At 33.1% G+C, this 22,813-nt stretch overlaps 2 protein-coding genes across 2 annotated transcripts in view; one reads left to right on the top strand and one right to left on the bottom strand.

Moving 5' to 3' along the window:
• Window positions 1–5,673: 5,673 nt before the first annotated feature.
• The window catches only part of LOC118739489 (pantothenate kinase 3-like), a 28,461-nt gene continuing 11,321 nt past the window's right edge, over window positions 5,674–22,813 (bottom strand). Inside the window, exons 2-8 of the mRNA XM_036470844.1 lie at window positions 14,637–14,815; window positions 7,831–8,004; window positions 7,632–7,750; window positions 7,437–7,562; window positions 7,077–7,253; window positions 6,869–7,004; window positions 5,674–6,203 (exon numbers count right to left, since the gene is read on the bottom strand). Coding sequence (XP_036326737.1) covers window positions 5,904–6,203; window positions 6,869–7,004; window positions 7,077–7,253; window positions 7,437–7,562; window positions 7,632–7,750; window positions 7,831–8,004; window positions 14,637–14,815 — 1,211 coding nt within the window. The 3' untranslated portion in view covers window positions 5,674–5,903. The remainder of the gene's footprint in view (window positions 6,204–6,868; window positions 7,005–7,076; window positions 7,254–7,436; window positions 7,563–7,631; window positions 7,751–7,830; window positions 8,005–14,636; window positions 14,816–22,813) is intronic.
• LOC118739490 lies at window positions 21,271–22,737 on the top strand (the record flags this gene model as incomplete). Its single annotated transcript, XM_036470846.1, is given in 1 exon segment — window positions 21,271–22,737. A coding segment is annotated over 1 exon segment (789 nt), but the record flags the coding sequence as incomplete, so codon positions are not given.

The raw sequence follows: 22,813 nt of genomic DNA, 5'->3' as shown, positions 1-22,813 counted from the left end.
TTCTCTACACAACTCTCCAAAAGTCACTCTCATTTACATGATTTTGGAGGATTTTGGAGTACGGGAACATTTTTCCTGTAACTTCCTGCAAGTTCGTGTAAAATCCTGTAAGTTCATGGAGTACTGGATCAGAGCTATTAAAAAAGTGAATCAAGTGTTTTGTTTTTCTCTCTGGGAGAGCAACTGAGAAAAGTTCTGAACGCTTTTGAGTTGTGAACTCAACTTCAAATTTAGTTCAGAACTAGAACAGAACGATGACACTTTTAAATTTTTAGAGAAGACTTAAATATATGCTAATAAAATCTGTAAAAGTTTTCGAAATTTCGAAAAAAGCATTGGAGACATATTTTTTTAATAAGAAAAATAAGTGGTTTTCAATAAGTTTCCATTTTGCAATTTTTTACCGACTAGTTATTGCTAGTTGCCATCAAGTTCTTAGCCAATGTAATTAAGTCCAATTATGAGTTATTATGCAACTTCTGATTCATGTATGTTAAATTCAGTACAAAGCTGCTTGCGGATCTACATACTAATGCATGTATGTATATAGTTATAGACTGCTGAAAGCAAGCATTAGGCTAATATGATGATTCATCTATATACTACTAGTATAATATAAACACAAGAGCAAAGTGTATAAATACCTAAAGCAATGCAAGAGTAGAAGGATAAGAAATGTCTAATATGTACAACATATATAAATTGCAATAACTACAAAAATACAAAAAGGATTAATGAAAGTAAATTAAAACTTTAAATAATGTTTCGCCATTTTTTTTATCTATTTTTGGCTTCAAGGTGGTAAGATTTTGTAGTTGAAAAATTATATCATGTGGATATGTAATGACACTGGATTGACCTTGATTGCTATAAATCAATGCTAACTCCTAGCTTCCTCATATTTGCACTTAATTATACTAAAATTGAATGGGCTAAAAACTGCATACTCAACTTTTTTCTAGAGAGCGTAAATAAAAAGTGCAATATTTGAACGAAATTTTGCAGAATTTTCTTTAATTTTGCACAAGGTTTGGAACTTTGAATTTTGGGGATTTTTTTTGAATTAACCATATTTTTATAAAAAATTCGCGAAAAATAAAATATTTAAAAAATAGTTGCCCATATTGTAAAAAATTCGCTGTACCTAAACTTTATTGACTGACTGTATGTACTTACGTTTATGGAATTTCTCACCCCTACCCCAAAACTGAAAATTAATCTATACTATGTATGTATGTTGTGTTAACATTATTAAGTGTTTTTATTCAACAAATCCATCAAAACATAAATAATAGAAAAGCATTAAAGTAATACCCATTCAAAAACTCCATGTACTCATCTAAGTATTCTTCGTTTCAGAAGGGTTGCCCAAGTTGGAGCCTGCAAGAAAAATTCATTATTTTTTCTATGTTTTGACCAACAGTTTTTCTCATTATCTTTAATTTTACAGCACTGCACTTTTGGAGAGTGTGGTCTTGTTCTGGCTAATGCCAATATCCGTGGTAGCAAAATATTGCCGCAGGCTTCCCGCCATTTTTGTCTTACAAACGGAAGCGCTGGAAATTTAAACAGCTTTTTACCGTCTTCCCCACAACTCATTTTTCTTCTTATTATTTAAAAAAATATATTTTAATTTTGGCTTGTCGATCAAATTCTTTTCAGACAACAATTTTATTATAATTTTTCATTTGGTAGCTTGATTTTGATAAAAATGTCATAATCCGAGCAAAAGTCATGACTGCTAATGTCATTAAGTGAAACTACCTTCTTTTTTCTACCATGGTACTAAATAAGTTAGAGCTGAGGAAGATTTTCCCATAAGAATTTTCACCTTGGTACAGTTAAAAATGTATGTATGTAGGTACAGTATTCCCCGCTTAATTGCACTTCAAAAATTGCAAAGTTTTTAGTACAATTAAGCGGGGAATCAAATAAGGGGGAAACTATAGCACATATTTTTAGTCAAATATGCGCGGAAACCAATTAACCGGTGTCAGTTAAGCGATGACCTATATTGTGTTTCATATAGTATGTATTTCAAAATTCTGTTTACCCATTTTTTTGTCTAAAACATTAAAAGTAAATTTTACTTATTGGAATTGTGATTTTGTATTAAATATTTTTATTTCGTATTACATGAACATAATTATATGGTAATAAAAAAGTAAGATTTTTTTTTATTGCATTCCGTTACAAAGTAATGTTAAATTTTACGACAAAAAAGCTTAAATGATACATTTATCAAGTTACACAAGAATGAAAATTGGAAAATAGTGAAATTTAGATAATGCGAGAGCAATTTGGTTTTAACGAAATCTCGTGCGCTCTTAAAAACAAACAATTTACCTACACCAATTTGCAAAAAAAAATACACGAGAACATTTTAATAATATGATTTCTGTATTATAAAATTAACTTTTATTTACTATTAACACGCAGAACAAAATATATTCAAACATTTTTATAAATAAAAAGATTATAAAAAAATTCTATCTTAGAAAACATTTCAAATCCATTTATTTTTTTATGAGTAATCTATAAAACTGTTATTTAAGTTCAAGTAGAGGTGATTGTGCTGAAGAAAATTTCGATAATTAATATTTAATCACAAAAATGTGCTGAATGTGCACCATATTTTAAATATACCTAGTTGTATATGTACATATGTATGTACATGTACATATATATTTACATTAATGCTTACATGTATGTAACTATGCGCGGGCATTAATATAATTTACTTTTATTTTTGATGAAAGACGTGCACGTTTCAAGAATATTGTTTGAAATATAAGGGGCTGCTTTTAAGTGCATGGATAAAAAATAAATAATTTACACTGTTGTTGAAAAAGTAATGGATATAAGTAATTTAAAAATCTTTTACCAAAACTCATAAAATTTATAGCTTCGGCTCTTATGCGGCTGTGGCTAACACAAAAAAAAAAAAAGTATTATCGGAGAAACAAAAAAAAATGAAATAAAAATATAACGATTTAAGCACGATAACGGCTAAAACACTGCCATGCTAATTTATTGAAAAAGTGTTTTTTTTTAATCTATATTTTTTTTTTGTGGTAACACAGTCTTTCGCCGCTGAATCCGAATTTGAAGTCAGAATAAAGGCGAATTCTTATGAGGGGGTATGGATTTTACCAAGGTGTATTAAACAAGGTGGTGTTGGGGCGACAGCTGAGTTTTTCGCCGTGGAGGCCATTACGTCAAAATGATGTGTTTGTTGTAACTCATACCAATGACAGTATGGACATCAGCGTATAATTTGTTAGTGTAATTATTTACTTATATACGGCCAACACCACCTTGTTAAATACGCCTTGGATTTTACAAATACAAAAATTACATGCATTTTTTTCTTGCCTTTATTGGGCCATTGTCAAATTTCAGCCTTTCTTCCCTGAAGGAAGAAGAGGGGAAAAATATACAAATACTCTCACGTTTCACTCACTCAGCAAAGAAATAAAAAAATTTTGACGACAGGTGCGTTCGTCTAAAAGTCCAGTAAGATTTATCAACAATGAAATTCTTGAGACTAAGCCGGCTCCAGGTACTTCAGGTTTAGCATGTTTTACCGGATTTACAGAAAAACCTGTTTTCGCCATTATTTAGTAAGCCATGTGAAAGGTATCGTACGGCAACAGCTTCCTGTAAAATTCTGTAAATTCCTGCAAGTCCTGGAGTACATCGCAACGAGTTAATATTGAAGTATGTATAGAGAATATAATGGGAGATGCTTTCAAATTTTTACGCGAACTCAAAAGCTGCAGAAACTTGCGAAGTTTCACTGCCAGCCGGGGTGTATGATTGCATTTCAAACAACAAATTTTTCTACAATTAATTTTTTTTTTGGCGGGGGGGGGGGGGACAAAACCTTTACGTATATCTCTCCTTATTCAATCAGGTTTCCTATTTCGATTATGGTTGCAACTGCACGCGATTACGAATACAGTCTCTTCAGACGACTACCTTTCAAATCATCGGAATAATTATGTTTATTTAGGTGGTTCACAAGGTGTTGTAAGTGTCGTATATTTTATGTAGTAAAGTTTTTAATGGCTAAATAAATGTTAAGAGGACTTGAAACCACAACCAATTATTTTTTTAACATTTACTTACTTTTTTCATTAGCAAAGCGCTGGAGTTTATACATTTTCAAATTTAACGAACTTGTTTATTCAAATTAGTGTCGACAAAAGTGCAACCATGTTCCAAATCCTGCGCGCAAATTCTTACTGGCAGGAAGAATTGCAACTTCACCTCAAAATGAAATGTCAGTTTGTTCTTTCAATTTGCGCTTGCAAGTTTTTTGGTCGCAAACGCGATTTGACGAAATATTAAAAATAAAACCGCGATAACTCATAGCAAAGTAACTATTCACACACCATTCGCCTTGGTCAAAATTCAAAAGTCGGCCGGACTCTTTATTTCTAACCTCGCTATTCGCTATCGCTAATTTTAATCATCAAAAATCTCCAAAATAATAGCAAGTGCGCCTAACAACATGCAAAATCTAGTTACTTGCCCCTCACACTGCCAGATTATTCTGTTCACACATTGCATCTGTTACTTTTTCATGTTGTATACTTTTAGGTCTAACCTATTTGTCATTTATAGAATTTTGGCGACGCAAATTTTGCCTAGCAATTGTCAAAATCTTACTGCGGAAAGCTAAAATATGAGCCAATATAATATTTTTGTGCTTATAAATTTTAAGCCACTGAAGTCAGAACTGAACAATTACCACGTTTGGTATTTCTAACCTCAAACAATTACTTTGAAATTCTTCACTTCAGATTTTGATTCAGTTGCGCTTGTTGAACAAAAATGTTATTTTGTAGGACTGCCTAGCATACATTTTTAAACAAACTCCAAGAAAATTATCGCAAAAAAAAGAAAAAGAAGAAAAATAAAGAAAGCTAAGTTGCTATAATAGCGCCTTTTATAACAATATCTTATGATTTATTTAGATATTAAATATTGAATTTTTTGTTTCCTTTTCTAGCCTAATGTTAAACAAAAAAATATTAAAAATAAAATGTTAATAAGCCACAATAACATTGCCAAACAAATATTTAGCAACACCCTTTCATACGAGTAAATTTTATTTTATTTGTTATTTATAATTTTTAGATTCAAGTAATCTATGTAGCTGGTTTTTTTAATATGTTAATATTTTGTAAATATCTTTATTATTTTAGTATGCACTTTTTATTAATTTTGTTTTTGTATTTTTTTTTTTAATTTGAATTTTTAAGGGCCGTTTTCGAGCTGAATTTAAACGAAAACAAAAAAAGCTACTTCCCCAACATTCTTTGTTTGCAGCCCCTATACTTCGCTGAGAATTTGATTTTTAATATCAACAATAAATGTCCATATGTAATTGTATTTAGTTTTTACTTCAAATTAACTTTATTAAATTGCATAATTTTATTTCATAATTCGTTGAATATTTCATTTGTTTCTGTTAGACGCCCGCCCCGCGCCACCAATTAAGCCTTTTTCATAAATTATTTACATAGAAACTATTTATGTATGCATTTTATGGACGTGTGTGTGATTGCTCGTTGCCAACTCTATTCAGTTTTATTTTTCATTAAATTGTATATTCATTTATTTATTTATTTTTTTTTTATTAAACATACACGCTTACGTAAAAACTACATACATACTTTTGCCTTCTTATATATAACACATAAAAAATGTATTATTTAAATATTATAATTTTGATTTTGCTTTCTTGTGTCTTTTTAGTTAGTAGTTTACTTCACTTTACAAGCACATTGTAACTATTATTGTTTCTTATTATTACATACATTTACATATTTTTATTTACTTCTTTGAGCTAAGAACTATGCACATTACACATTTTAAGCACTAGTCCCTGTACTTCAACTATCACTATTGTTAGGACTGGTTGGCGAAGTTGTGGAATTTGTAATGTTAGATAGTGTTTCAGCTGTCGCCGATGTGGTTGTCGTATGTTCGGGCTTCTGTGTTGTTTCAGTTGTTTCATTGAGTGCGGCTGCAATTTCGCCATTAAATTGCAAGAGACAACCCAATGCACCAAAGTAACCTTCATGTTCTAGGAAGAGTGCTTTCAGTGTGCCATTGGACCAGAACTCCATGGCATAGGCGAGTAACTTCATTGAAATGGGATTGACGCGCAAGAAGTTGCCGACAAAGACGACCTTAAATGAGGAGAGGGAGAGAGCACAAAATGAAAATAGTTGGAATAGTCGAAAAATATGGTAAATTAACCCAATTAAATTGCTTGAAAATTTGCTTAAATAACAAAACATATAACTTATAGGAATCTTGCTGAAGTGATAGTCCTTGGCTAGTTTCAAGATCCATTATTTTTTAATTTAAAAAAATGCTGTTAAGTCGTAATATAACAGTTCTTAGTGCAAAGTGCGATTCCCGGTCAACAACAGTTGGTTTTTTATTCTAGAAAATCTTGTTGAATCCGGCAAAGTCTCCTAGTTTAGGCTCAGTCCATCAACTTGAAAATAAGGGTAAGTTCAGTGGTCTCAAGCGGTTGTTTCAGAAGGAAAGCTGACGAACACCATAGACGTTCCCATGACAGTCGGGTCTACGTAACCGGAACGACCCAGATTTATATCTGGCCAAGGACTGTCACTCCAACAGCACTCCCCGAAAATTCTTTGGGGAATTTGTATGATGTTGCAACAACAACAACAACAACAACGAGCACCACGGAAAAAAAACAATTTCAAAGGAAAATAGCCAATTGATTAAGGTTTTTGGTGTCGGTGAAGAACTGAACTTTGGGGAATAGGATCAACTGAAGGTCTGTTAGCCCGTATGTAAGTAATTTTTACTTCTTTCTCACCTTATCCATTTTCTCATTCAAGGCACACATTCGTGCAATTGAGCCAATATTGTTGGTAATTGTTACCAATGTTGCATTAGCCAAGTCCTCTCGCGACACCGATGAGCGTTTATCCTTAATATGCATTTGGCCAAAACTGAAAGTAGGAAAATATATACAAGTTCGGGTTAACTATTCATAATATCTTTGGGTTTAACGCTTTACTTACCTTGACGCCACCAAATCACCAGTCAAACCGAAACGATCATAATCGCCGCCATAGATATCACGCACTAATTTATCTACTTTACGATTGTCTCCTTTGGTTGCAAGTTGTATGGCCTCCTCAAATGAATTGCAGCCAGTTAGCAAACAACAGAGGCCAAGGAATGTACCGCCACCCAAGCTGTAAATGGATAGAAATCATGCTTAATAAATTTTAATGGGAATAGAAGAAAAGTACGATCATTTTTATGCATAAAAAATATTTTCGAAAAAACTACTTTTCAGCAATTAGATTTGCCATTTTGCTGCCATTCTTTTTTGTTTTCTCCTCAGTTAGAAATACATAGCGCTCTCACAAACATACCTTGTGCCTGAAACACGCTTATAATTGTCCGGACCGTAGACAGCCAGTATCGACACACCTGAGCCGACATTTACCAAAATGAATGGGTACGGCTTGGAGAAATCAAAAGCACGCTTCTCGCTCTTCCTGAAAATTTTAAATAAATCATGTAAATTAAATGAAACTTAAGATCGAATTTGCAAATACCATACTCACATAATATCACGCGCATTCTCATAAAAATAGCACTCTGTGGGATTTTGCACCTCTGCAAAAAGTATGCCTTTGATGAGCGTATCGAGTTCATCGAATTTGGCAAGTTTCATATTGACTTGCTGGAGCGCAAAAAACAAAAACGAAATATGTATTGAAAACGATTTGCTCATAGGCATAATAGGTATTCGCACGCCCTCACCTGCCGGAATTCATTTTCAAATTTGAATGCACCACCACCAGTAGCACAAACGGTGGTCACCAATTCGGCCATGCCCTTTTGCTTGGCCAATATGAGGAAATTGCCCATGTCAGTGGTTTGGAAGCGGATGAAATGCAGTGAGCCACGGCGTTTACGTATTTCAACATTGTCCATCTACATAAAAAAGCAATAGAAATCGCATATAAGTTTTATATAAGTACACACATACATATGTACATTAGAACGGGTCGATAACATATAAAACAAAAAAGTTTGTCAAACTAAACGAGTTTAATAAAAATAATTTCACGCAACGTATGAATGTAAATATGTAAGTAAAAGTTTTTGTTTTAAGTGTGTATATCATAGAGATGGGCGCGTGAGTACGCACGCTCACGTTGATGGTTTTTTAAATCACGCACACTCACGTTCTGTTAAATTTTTACCAATCACGTTCACGAACGCCCACGACTCCTAATTCTTTAATCACGCACGCTCACTCACGCTTTTTCACGGTCATATTGTTTTTTTTTTTTCAAATAAAAACTATTTATATAAATAGAATTTCATATAAACATTGACCCTTATTATGAGTGGCATTCGATTTTCAATCTTCGCTGGTTATCGAAGATTAAAAGTAAAATTCGTATTATCAGCTATGCAACAACGTGTCACGTAGAAAATCACGTGTTTTGCTCATATTTAGTATATGTGTTCACCGACTTTTTCTCTTCCTTTGCACAAAAGATGTGTAAAGTGTCATTCAGTGGCAGCGTACAAGGTCAAGCATTGACATTGAAACAAAAACCGGTGAATAAATATAAATGTGTATAGAAATACATGTATGTATGCTATGCATTATTGTGGACACCATCGCGTGTAAAACGTTAGCCTGGATGTAGTGAAAATTCAATTCAAATTCATGCGATGCATAAATCAATGCGAGATTTTGTACTGCGATTAGTGGAGAGCTTATAAATAAGTAAGCAGCGAAGGTAAGAAAGATAATTCTTGCGATTGCAACGCATCTCGAAACTCGTGTATATACTATACCTATGTATATGCCTACATATATAAATTTAAAAAAGTGCACAATATGTTGAGCTAAATCCGCCAATACCTTCTTTCTTTCAATTTCGTTTTCTTACCTTGTGAGCTAAAAAAATAAAATTAATTAAAAGGGCATTTTCCATATCCATTCGTCCTCGTAAACCAACATTTTTTTTACTCCAGAAAGTGTTCTCTTTCATTTTGGTACCCATACTGTTATTCTACATTGCACTGAATTCAAAATTTTTTTTTTTAAATAATCATATCTTTGTAATTACAAGGTCCTTTGAAAAAAACCTGACGTAAGAGAGATTTTTTTTGTTTTTGTCGCACGGTGTATTCGATATAACAAAAAGGGATTAGGTATGCCAGAATACCAATTTTTGTGCTGATTGTGATTCATCAAAATGATAAAACTCTGTGTAAAAATGGGGAAATTATAAAAAAGTTAAGCTGAAATGGCTTACTCGATTAAAAAAAATGTTAAAAAGTAGCTAATAGCTAAAAGTAAATTTCTATAGCTAAATGTCGAAAATAATAGCTAAATCTAGCTACAAAGTAGCTGGCAACACTGGTCGCTATGCACAATTGCAATTTCTTTATTATTCACACGGTTGCATGAGGCAGTACGTAATGTTTTAAACCCGTAATAACTAAATGAGAGATTGGTTGTGATTGCAGCTTTTTGACGTTGAGCTCTCTTTTCATTGTTGGGCACGATTTTTTTTCTGCTGCACAGAGGCGGGTGTATTTCTTGGCTGCAACATGAAAGTGGTACGGGTAGATGTTTGGTCATCGTGTTCGCGAGGACATCAATCAACCAAGCAGAGTCACCCTAACGGTCCCAAGATTCTAGGTGCATTCCTTATACTCATTACCCTTTAAACCTTTGTCGTGGTCCTCTTCAAAAGTAGTGGGGCCTCATCGGAGGTAAAACCACTATCTTTAAATAAATACGTGTTCCTTATGTTGCTGCCCTAAACAAATTTCTTATTCGCACACAGAAGTGCTTAATGTGCATGTAAAAGCTTACTTTTTCTAAAACTTAAAATTCATATATAATTTTGTAGAACACACCTGCAGGTATCCCTTTAAAAAAAATTTAGGGTGAGTAAAAATTGAATGCTAATTTTGGGTAAAACATTTTTTCGAGGCAATTTTGGGTTCAGTGGTTTTGACATTTCTTGTCATAAGGCAATGAACGAGTTATTTATTATTTGACAAATAGACAAAATGTCAGCTAACTCAGCCAAGGATCCGAAAGTACCTTAAATCATAAATTGCACATATTCAACTCAAAAAGAGCAAACCATATAGGCTTTATAGATATGTATAAGGGGGAAAAATCAAATATTTGGACATACAACAAATCTGTAGCTCGAAAAGCATGGAAATGGGAAAATCAGTTGTATGCGTACATATTTAAATTAAGGAGCCAACTATGTAATGCTTGGCAACTACACGCCGCTACTTTTAATTCATTCAGAGAGTAGCGGAGTCAAAAATGTCAATTAAAACATTTCATTACGTTAATTGTGGTCGAGTAGACAAAACTATGCCAACAAAAGGATTTTGAAAAAAAAAAACAAAGTGCGAAGTTGCCCAGCAACAGACAAATTACTTGCTTATGCAAAATGTACTTACAGTAGCGCGACGCACAGTGGGACGTCCCCACATAAGCTGCGGTCAAAAGTAATAAGCGTACTAGAAATTCGCTGAAATTTCGTATATGCGCTATTCGGCACTTAGGAATGAAGAAATGTGGAAAATGGTAAAATTCAATGCGCTACCACGCCCACAGCTCTCGTGGGCGGAAATAGTAAATGATATCCGATTTTTTTTTGATTTGATTTGAAATTGCGATAACGACATCCCGAAATCGTAAAAAGCGAAAAAAATTAACATATCTAATGGACAATGTGTAAAGAGCTTTGTAAAGCGTTGACCAATTGTGGAGATTTGAAGGGCTAAATTGGTAAATACAAATGTGTATACTATTTACATACATTCATTTCTACTAACGTAAACATGCATACATATGTATGCTTGTTTAACGTACATACATATGTACCCACAACCATATCCCCGATAAGCGAACACGGTTTTAGGTGCAAATACACAGCTTAACCAATTGTCATACAAACAACCATCAAAAATTAAAATGTAATGCAAATGTAAATAGACTAATCAAAAACGAGACCAACCAACTCTGGAAGTGAATGGAATGCGTACCGAAAATCGGAACGAAAGAAACGAACTAAAACTACATTGAAAGCGCTTTACACGTAATAAAAAATTGAAAGGTTACCTAAAATTGTTCACGAACAATTAAACTTGTGAAATTGGAACGGGCGCACAGTGTATTATTTCCACATTCTAGAAAATATTAATTACGTTATTTTATGTCGCCAAGTTTCAAAACAACGTCAACAATGTTTTTAGAAATGCCTGCTAAAGACGAAACAATAACAATTACAAAATATAAACCAAAGTGTAGGGCGGGACGGGAATCGATTTGGAAGATTACCGAGCGCAGTATTATCTAAAATTGTATACTTGAAATTATATCTCAATGTTTAATTTGTTGGCGTTATGTGATTTATGCAACAATTGCTAAAACACCATTTTGGTCTTATTTTTTCGGGTATGTTCTTTTTAATGAATATACATCTTTCGGATTTTAGTAAACCAGGACTGAGTATTTCATGTTAAAGTAAAACGATGTTAATTTCGATTTATTTTTATCAATTTATTAATTTCATTAGACCCGCAAACTCGTTATCCGCCACTATTCGATAAAGTTTGTATCTCAGTTTATTTACCACTCCTCTTTGACTTTAAACAACATAATTTTAGCTGCTGGAAAGTGCAGGTTTTAATGAAATATATAATAGGGTGACGTGGCAGTAACTCTAAATGACCAATTTTTTGTAAAAAGCTTCGCCTATCTTATAACATACCTTGTGAAAAATTTCATTAATCTATCTTCAATAGTTTTCGAATTACAGAATTAAAAGCAGATAAATGGGTAAAATCTTACACTGTGGGGCGGCATCAAGGAAAAGCTTGATAAATACTATGGGAACTTTGCACCATCTACTTCAATAGGTACTGAAATCTGTTGTGGTCGTACCAACACAAGTAACGGCGAACGTTCAGATCGCCGAAAAGAGGTCGTTTCGCCAAAAAACTTCCATTGCATCCATAGATTGATATCTGACGATCGGAGAATAAAGGTGATGGTTAGATGGTGGAGGTCGGAGGTCGGAGGCAACTCAACAATGAAATCAGTGGACTTTTTTCGTTTTAACGTGCACCAAGAAAGGCTAAGGTTGGCCTGTACATCAACAAGATCGTGGCGGCAGGTTTTTGTGATGCCCATGCAATACCTTGAAAGGGTATCAGGGTCATAACGGTGAATATTATTCTAAGCTGATATTGATTTGAAATCCATAGGTTTATGCGGTTATTTGGCGAAGAAAAAAGTTCTCTTCCATCAAGACAACCCAGCATGCAAAACATACAATAGAATTTCTTTCATGTGTTTTAGGAAACTGATGAAGTTCGCATGAACAATATTCTTGAAAAGCATCCATAGCGAGGGAAATAATCAATTACGTTTTCAAATAATTTTATATTCACAAGTAATTATTGCTCATATATCGTCTATAGTAATAATAAAGTGATAACGACTCATTCAGGTAATAAGAAAATGACTCGACCAGGTGAGTTGCCTTCGACGGAAGGTTTAGAGCGCCTGGTAATAAGAAATCGATATGATGCCGATATTACCGGCAATAACAAAATTGCACGAACTAGGCTACGAACTGCTCCTTTATTCAACATATTTTTCAGATTTAGCCTTATGTGATTGTTTCTTTTTATCCAGCCTGAAGATGGTAAAAGATTAGTGTTCATCACTGAAATAAACTACTGTTTTGAGGACCTGGAGAGAGAAGGAGACTTATCTTAAGATATAAAACGCTTTTGCACCGAATAGCACATTTTTTTATTGGAAAAGTCATTGGGCTTATCAAACATCCCTCGTTGTCGGCCTACAGTTTTTCACTTGCTATGAAAATGGACATACCTACAGTATTGGCCAATACAATAGCACCCCCATTTCAAGTAGATATTGTTTGCCACTCCTGTTTATTTATTAATTTTGGGAATTTTCAATTAATAATATTCTCTCACAAAACACATATAAACCCAAGTTTAAAAGTTTTTAAAAGACTATAAAAAAACGCGAAACAATTTCAGGCAAATTTCAAACTTTTTTTCTCAGAAAATTTAGAGTTTTTATAGCCCATTCAATTTTAGTCCGATAACATGCAAGTTTCAAGTGGCTAAAAATTACCGTTGATTTTTTATAATTTTTTTCGCCGAAGCTGTTGCGAGTTTCTTCCATATAAAAATGAATTGTGTTTACTCGTTATATGGAAGTAAGTGGGACAAAAAAATAAAAAAATCTAAAAAATCAACGGTAATTTTTAGCGACTGAAACTTACACATTGTCAGACTAAAATCGAATAGGCTATAAAACTGCGTACTCCAAAAAATTCTAAATTTTCTGAAAAAAAGTTTGAAATTTGGGTTAAAATTTGTGTTTTTTTGTAGTATTTTAAAAAGTTTTAAACTTGGTTTTATATTAGTTTTGTTAGAGATTGAACTATATTTTAATTGAAAATTCTTAAAAATAAATAAGTTCACATAAGTGGCAAATAATAGCACTTTGAATTGGGGGTGCTATAGACACATGTGTCCAATACTGTATTTACACACTACAGCTAAGTGTAAATAATAGCTTAATAACAGCTTAGTAAATTTCCCAAAGAAAAATTTAGCTCGCAAATTTAAAGCCTTCTCTATTAGTATATCTGGTCAATGACTTCACAAAATAAATAAATATAATTTAACTAAATTCAGTTTAACTAAAAGCGGATGTGCATAGACCAGCGCGCTTAATGCTGTTTATTCTGCTAAATGCTGAGTAAACAAATTTTAACCATTATTGACAAACTATTCATGAACATGTATGTACATTAGACCGAACCACAAAAAAAGTTCGCCGTACCCTTTCGAATCTAAAGTATTTTTGCTAGGCAATTTGGGGGGACAAAATGTTGGCCGAACTTTAACATTTTAACATTTTTCATTATACATTCGGCATTTACAGTCGGATGTTAAATTATGATATGTACATATTTATATTGAGGAGACAATTTTTTATTTGTATCAAAGTTCATTGATCTCAAGTATACCGTTGTAGTACTTATCCTCGAGATATCTGTTCTTATCGCCGCAACGTTCCGCCCTAATGTCAGTTAAAAGCTCGCTAAAAATCATTAAATTTTTGGCTAAGGAAGTATTTCGATTATTCCAGTAGAAACATTTAAACTATTTTTGCCGAATGTTGATGTTATCGAAAAATGTAAAAACCAACATTTTTTTTTAAATTTCCTTGTAAAAATACGTAAGACTCAGGGTTGTGCCGCAAACTTTTTTTATTTGCTTGTAAGGCGGTATGGTCTAATGTACATGCATATATCGAGCCCTAACCGCCAAAAAGACATAAGCGACATTTTTTTAATTTTATTTTTGATGCAGCAATGTTACTAAAACGTCTAGATGCAATTCTGAATAAAAAAAAAACATTAAAAAAAAAAATGTCGCTTACCTTATTTTGGCGGTTAGGGCTCAATATGTATACCTAGGTAAAACATTCTTAACGCGCTTTGTTATGGTTCACTAACCTGTAGATGTGTATCACGATGCCCGGTTTTGCCATAGGCAGAATTTTTAGTTAAGTATCGGCGTATATTTCTTAAAATTTCAGCCTCTTGATCCTGTTCATCGGGTGTTATATCCTTTGGCTCGAAGTAGACTAGCTTTGTAAGTGTGCCACCAATATCCATGCCGAACCATGGCATTGCTGTAAGTATAAGAAAGTAATAAAGAATTGTGAGTAAAAAAATAATTAATCAAAATTGCGGTAAAAATAAAAGTAGTTAGTTATAAAAAATTAGGGTATTAGTAAGAATAAAATGATGTTAGACTGATAGTAAGATATTGCATATTTACCCAAACAAAAAACCTTTTTGTATAAAAGGGGAAATATACGACACCAGCTTGCTGGCTCCATCAAGTGATTGTACCATTAGGCTCGAAGCATATAACTTACCAGCATGCTGGTACAATATTTATTTCTTTACAAATGAGGTCCAGGAAGGATCGAAATGATTAGAGGCGAAATTTAATAATTTTTCTACCGTTTTGTTAAACATTGTTTTTTTTTTATTCACAACTGCAATATCGTGAATTTAATCCTACACACACACGGCTTTGACTAATATAGTGCAAGAAATTTCCGCCCAAATACTTTTTACTTAGAAAATTTAGCTAATTTCACCACTCACGACACTAGCATGCTGGTACAATCATAAAATTTTCAAATAGTTTTTGAAGTCGCACCACAAGAACATACACGGTCAATCGACTTGAGGGGCCATTTAACAAATTAAGCATATTAAGGGCCGTAAACTTATCTAATTTTAAACTATAGATAAATCGTTAATAGATAAGTTAACAGCCCTAACACTTTTACAGTATGTATGTATAAAAACGTAAGGAACATACAATACATATCGTAGATGTATTTGCAAAACCGCCTAAATCGCCGTTGTTGCAAAAATGAGATTTGGTAACCCTGAACTCCATGCATCGAGATTTATGCATACAAATCGTTAAATCGTTATTAAAACAACAGATTTTTAAAATAATAGCTAGAGAAAATACCGCCTATCAAGGCAATGCCTTCAAAGAATAAACCGTTTTTTCGTTCTCCTGTAAAATTTTAGTGCCGTAAGATAGGCGGCTTTGCAATTGGGCGATGAGCGGTTTTGCAAAAACATCGACGATGTATGTATATATATATGTACATATATCAGTCTTTCTTCGTTTAAAAATTCATCTCTTACATAAATGAAAAAAAAGAGATCAAATTAAGCATATACAACTTCTTCATACCAGGTATGAATAAGTTCTTCAGAAGGCTAAAAAAGTATTTGGAGCTAGCTAAATCTAGCCACCAAAGGGTAAAACGGCAACACTGCTCCGAATCACCCGCCGTGAGGCTACAAGTATAGAGAGTGCTGAGATCAGGGATGGAATTTCAAAATTTCAAAATGTACCAAATGGACCTCAAAAATAGTACCGAAAACAAGATGAGAGTGCCACAAAATAAAATTATTTAAGGCGTTTTAAGAACAATATATTTTTAGAAATAATATTTTTAAAATACATTGAAGTAATATAATAATTATTAATTAGCTAAATTATTACAGTAAATCACTTTTATGAAGAATTCCTTAGACATATACATAAATTCATTGTAAAATTACACAGAATTCCAATTACGGAGGGGAAATACCCCGAAATATAGGTATTACCGACAATTTTACACAAATATATGTACATATATATGTACCTATATGCGAAATAATGGCAGTGAGAAAATTTGACCAGTTTGGCCTATTTTGTTTACGGATTATTTTTCGAATGATTTTATATAAAAGTCTAATTCATAATTTAATAAACACAATATATGTACAATAATCGTCATTTCAAACTTTGTACAAAAATTATAAAAAATCAGAAGGTTTTCCCAACAACAAACTTCGAATTCAGAGTTTTTAAAGAGATTGCAAGTTTTCAATTTCATGCATTTTTTCCATATAAATTGTGTTCGAAAATTTTTTAATGGATGAAAATGTATGACACCGTCAGGAAAAAAATATCAAATTTCATCGGAATATTGCAGAACTACAATGGACTATAAAACTGCAAACTTAGAAACTTTTTAAAAATTCTGAATTTAAAGCTTGTTGTTGCGAAAACTTACTTTACGTACTGCGTATTCACAATGGAATTCAGCGGTTTGTAAATATTTCTCACGGTCCTTATTTTAATTTTTAGTGCTTTAATTTTCACGTTTTGTATTTTTTTAATCTATAATGTGGTTTGTTGTTTTTTTTTATATAGTGACCTTTTATTTTAAGCTTCTGTATTTTATGATTGTCCAAAACAGGATGAATTGTGCCAAGAGTGCCTCTGTGAATGAAAGTGCCAAAAATGGTACTATTGTGCCTACTTTTCCATCACTGCTACACATGCGGTGACCTATCAGAAACGGTATAAATGTAAATACAATACAATACACTAATTGAATCTTCTCTAAGTTCTGCTTTCAGTGCAGCTAAGAGCGGTACTCTCATAGCGCTTGTCTTCCAGAGTAAAAACATCTGCCGTAATAATTAAACCACCACCTGGAACTAGTGTGAACTTGCTTATAAGTAAGTAAGGAAGGAGCTTGGCTGCCATTACAGAACTTTCTTGACTCTTCATCTTAACCAATTCACCCACGAGAAATGTGTAGCCTATCGCAGATAAATTAAGGTCTGATTATGGCAACTTAACGTTACTTAGAGGCTGTCACTTAAAAATTTTCTTAAATGGCTGTTGCTTATATTTGGACAGCCGAAACTTAACACAACTTAATACCACGTCGAAGTATTAACTAAGATCACATTGAATTGGCCTTGAAAATACTACTATGTTTTCGCTTTCAGCGAATTCACCGATGGGTTAAAAATTTTGATGAATGGTTATCTGGAGAAAAGAGCGGAACTTCTTTTTTAATTAGCGATAACTGACTCAATGAGCCTCATGCATAAAAAGTGAGCTTAAGCTCAGACTTCATTTTTGTACTGATTGAGTGAGCTCAAACTGAAGAATTTGTACTGAAAATCGATTCCGAGCATAAGCTCACTTTTCGTGCATGAGGCTCCATATCTCGAATTACTTCAAATTAGGCTTCCTGAAACGGATTGTTCCTGCAGAGCAGACTTGGATTTATCACTATGAATCGCGGCAATAGTCTATCCGATGGTACAGAAGAAATCTAATACTGTGTATGAAGTTTGAGGTATCCAATCGCCTGCAAAGGCAATATCTATTGGATTCAAAAGACATTTGATTGATAAATTACTAGTACCAGGGACGGAAAATAATCATTATTTTTTAAATTTTAACCAAAAAAATCAACACGTCCATGGAAATCGTCATAAAACAACTTTAACTATACTCACGTATTTGTGTACGTACGTCCTACTGTAATTTACAATGATTTTTATTTTTCGAGTTTAGCCAATAAAGACTAAAAATAATAATTGATATTTGAGTCTTAATTTTTCAGTCAAAAGTAATTATTATTACTTCATTTTTATTTTTTCGATCAAAGATAAAAATTATTATTAAGTTTTAAATTATTTTACTCATAATGATTACCGTCCCTGACTAATACCAATTCGTCTTTGAAACATGAAATAACTTTACATATAAGTATTTCGGAAAAGAAAAAAGGGCTTCGGGAGAAAGTTACTGATGTCGGCTATTTCTATTTTGAATGCCTAAAGCTGTGATGGACAAAAATGTAGCGCATCTAAAACGCATTTTAACCCGGAAAAATAAAAGAGTCCCTTCTTTATAAATGATTTCTATGTTCAAAGACCTGATATTTCGATTGAGATAACTAAAAACAATATTAAAAATTACAATCATTGAGAAAAATGACAAATAAATTTTCGTTTGGATTTTTCTCCGTGAAAAAGGGAAAATTTTGGAAAACACATAGCACCATCGGATAGCCCGAACAAAAATCTACACATATAAATCATAGTTTTCGAATTATTTTTCCCATTTTCTGTCTGCTTCCCAACTAGTCGAAAAGTAGCTAGTTTTGCACCGGTCAGCGCGCCTGGGACATTTGACGTGAATCGCCCTATATGTAATATCGCTAGCTTAGAGTGAAAAGTTGCTAAGTCCTTTTTTATAAAAACTCATATTTTTATACAGGAGGCTAGAGAAATTAAAAATACATCGTTTCGAAAAGGGTAAAGGTCCTTCTTTTATGTTTTCTTCTTTATATTCAATGAAAGGAAAAAAAGCTCCGGAAATTCGATAAGGCCAAAATAGTACGAAATCTTTTAATAGAGATCGAGTCCCTCTGATTCGTATGGCATTTTGCTTTGCTTTTAAAGAAGTTTTTTTCCTCTCCTGTACAATTTTCAAATTGGGACTTAGCAACGTTTCACTCTTAGCTAGCGATATGTAAATATACGAACATTTTTTTCTTGAGAGCGGCAAAGGGATTTAAGAAATTTTGATAGAAGATTTTTTTTTTCATTTCTTCAGCGACTATTTGTGTGAATATTAAAGCGAACCCCCTATTGAAAAACATTTAGAAAATTTCGTTGAATGCAACCTATCGCGCAATGGTTAAGTATTCAATTAAAAACTGAAAATACTTTATGTTAGTTATTTGCAGTAGTTTAGTATTTAAGTAGAGAAATACTACTGACCGTAGCAGAACTAAAATTATGCAAAGCAAGCCACTTTTAGTCGACTATTCATTTATTTGCTTAATCAATTAGTTTCAGAGGTATTACCAAGTGCATAGCACAGCAACTATGGCAACACAAGTTATACTATGGGCTTATAAATACAACTCATCGGTCCATTATCCATTATTTGGAATTTTTTCAAAGTATTTTGTTGTTATAAAAAAGTAAATATTGTATATGTCTATTAGTATAGCACATTACAATAGCGGTATTCACACTGGCTGATTTACTTTGTTAATTGTTGATCTTGTTGTTGATTGTTGCGCTCAATTAACGCAGCCCTTTGTTTTTGGACTGCGTGTATTTTTAAACTACTCGATCGATGATGCTTTTAGCCCAGAATAGGTTACAAATCTCAAGGATTCTTAAAACCATAAACAGTACAATTTTGCTTATTTACTTGGACATACTAATAATCAGCGTAAAATAAACTCTTCAAGTATCAAGTTGTACTCAATGTTCAAAAAGTGCACAAAAAACAAAAAAAAGGACTATTATGAGCACTAACCTGTGCGTAATAGCTCCAAGGCGTCGGCTAGATGCATTTTTAAGTGATTTAGTTTTATTTAATTTTTTTATTCAATAAATATCAAAGTCGGCGATATGTCAACACTTCATGGAAAAAAAGCTTTTATTTGAGGAAATTCCAACAGCACTTCCTTCACAGCACGAGCACTTCTCAAGAGAGACACAAAAACTCAATGGATCGAGCGGCTAAATATTGCGTTTGTGGGAACGTGGCGTAACAAAAAAAACACTAGTCACTTGATGAGAGATAACTTAGCAGCAGCAAGCGGATTTTAAAGCGTAGTTGTGGTATTTCTGCTCATTTGACATTGAATGGAAAGTGCGCGGATTTATGAAAATATAACTATGTAATTAATTTAATAAAAAAATAAATAAAGTGTTTATGTATGTATGTACATACATATTGCATATCGACAGTGATAGATAACGTGGTCGTTGTAAGATTAAAGCACTTTTGCGGGTAAGATGAATACATATGTAAGTAAATGAAAGCAATGAATATGGGGAAAAAGTAAACTAATTCGCTATAAAGCACACGACACAACTTTAGCACATGTCCGGTGACAACTGGCAACTGACTAGAAGTGTTAGCCGTGCTGTTAAAGCAACGTACTTACTTTCTACTAACTACAAATCCATATGCACGTTTATGTACCTGCGCATATGTATGTATGTACTTACGCCTATACAGATATGTATGAATATTTATATGTATGTTTCAGTATATATTTAAGTGCATAGGGGCAATGAGCAAACATACATATCTGTGGCAATATATTATAACATCTTAAGTCCAGTTAAGTCAAAATCGAGTTAATGTCATATTATGGTTCGCCTTTTTACAATCCACATTTGGATCCAATTCGTTTTAAAATTTTTCGTTTTTCGAAGAAGTTATCACGGTTAACTTTTCAACGTCCACACTTTTTGAATACATTTCCTACGGCAAAATATCTTAAGTAAAGCTAAGTTTTGTGAAATGTCTTATCGGTTTTTAAAGATTATTTCATAAAAACTTAGGTCAACATAAATTCAATATATACTAGACAATTTTTAACAGATTTAATATAATGAAACATCATATGTTTACTTAGGCGTTTATGCATAAAATATCTTTCCAGATTTCCATCACTTAAATGGACATAAGTTCTTATGATAAAATTAATATTATCCAGTAGGTAAAATGTGTCATTTTGCAGAACATCTTAAGTCTAGTTATAATGCTCTGCTAAATTCTCGTTTGACGATAACGGTGTTTTAAATTAACATAAGTTTGTTTTTGTGCGTGTTCATTTCGTCTCTTTTTCTACATAAGCTGTTCAGTTGCTGAAAGGCTGTTGAGTTGTTAAGACTATTTGCTTATAACAATGGAAAGTGAAAATCTATTTGGCATATTAGACATTAACAATGTGAGTAATGTTGATTTTTCTAGTGATGATTCGGTTGTTGATCCTAGTTTTAATATCAGTAATTTTACTGCGCCCAGCTCAGATGCAGAAAGCGAAGTTGTAAGTGTTTTACTACATACACATGCTCATTTATTGGCTGGTAATAATAAAAATGTATGTAAATTTAGGAAAATTCGAAAAGTGTTGCAAATGAAGTGGTACTAAATAAAACCTCACACACGTCGCGAAAAGAATTAAGAAACTACGGGGAAAGTTATACTTCAACAGCTGGAAAAATTGTTCCTGCTCGTGTTGTGCGCCCGCTGGAATCTTGCAGAAAAAGGTGCGCTGATAGAATAACATACGAGGAACAGCAATTAATACACAAGCAGTATTGGGGGCAAGGCTCCTATAACTTACGTAAGGCGTATGTTACTGGCTTGATTGAAATTCAAGAAACGAACACTATTAAAAGAGTTAAGCATGAAAGAAATCCTCGAAGCAGAGTGCATACATACTATTATTTTTTAGAGGTTGGTGGTAATAGAATTTCAGTTTGCCAAAAATGCTTTAGATTCACGTTATCTGAGACAGAACAACTCATAAAAACGGTTGCGAAAGCAAAACTTGAAGGATGTAGTGTCCGTGGAGATTTGCGCGGAAAGCATACGTGCTCAAGAAAACTTTCAATGGCAAAAGAAAACGAAATTTTAAATTTCATAAAAAGCTTTCCGTCATATGAGTCGCACTATACTCGGCGCGATACCTCTAAGCGTTATCTACCGAGTGATTTGTCTGTAGCTGAAATGCATCGCCTCTATGGAGATAAATACGACCATTCCGTATCGCTTTCAAAATTTGCTCAACTGTTTGGAACACTTAATTTAAAATTTAAAAAACCTAAAGTTGACACCTGCCACAAATGTGATTTGCTTCAATGTAAAATACAAGTTGCCAAATCTGAAGAACTTGAATCTCTAAAATTAGAGCAAACCAAACATCTCGATCTAGCGCAACAAGCTTATGATTCCAAAAAAAATGATAAGGGAAAATCTTTAAATGATACTACACTAAAAGTGTTTTGTTTTGATCTTCAGCAGTGCCTTCCTACACCTCTGTTGAGAACTTCACTGTCATTCTATAAAAGGCCATTATGGACCTTTAATCTTACGATGCATGACATTGCAACAAATCAACCAATATGCTACATGTGGCATGAAGCAATAACCAAAAGAGGTGGAAACGAAATAGCTTCATGCGTATTCACTCATTTATTGCAAATAAATGCAAATGCAAATCATGTTGTTTTCTACAGTGATTGCTGCCCAGGTCAAAATAAAAATTCCTTCATTGCAACTATGTTTGCTGTGTTCATGCAATTAGAAAACAATGTAACCATTATAGATCATAAATTCATGGTCCCTGGTCACACGCACATGGAATGCGATAGTGACCATGCTGCGATAGAGAAAAAGAAAAAGAAATCTTCAATAAAAATCCATCATCCCCGTGATTGGTACCAATTCGTAAGAACAGTTGGGGTAAAGAAAAAAT

This window comes from Rhagoletis pomonella, unplaced genomic scaffold (genome assembly GCF_013731165.1).
Source record: "Rhagoletis pomonella isolate Grant_MI unplaced genomic scaffold, Rhpom_1.0 Rhpom_scaffold_00005, whole genome shotgun sequence".
Taxonomy (NCBI): domain Eukaryota; kingdom Metazoa; phylum Arthropoda; class Insecta; order Diptera; family Tephritidae; genus Rhagoletis; species Rhagoletis pomonella.
The sequence above is the reverse complement of the archived record's forward strand: the minus strand, read 5'-3'. Positions and strand labels throughout refer to the sequence as shown.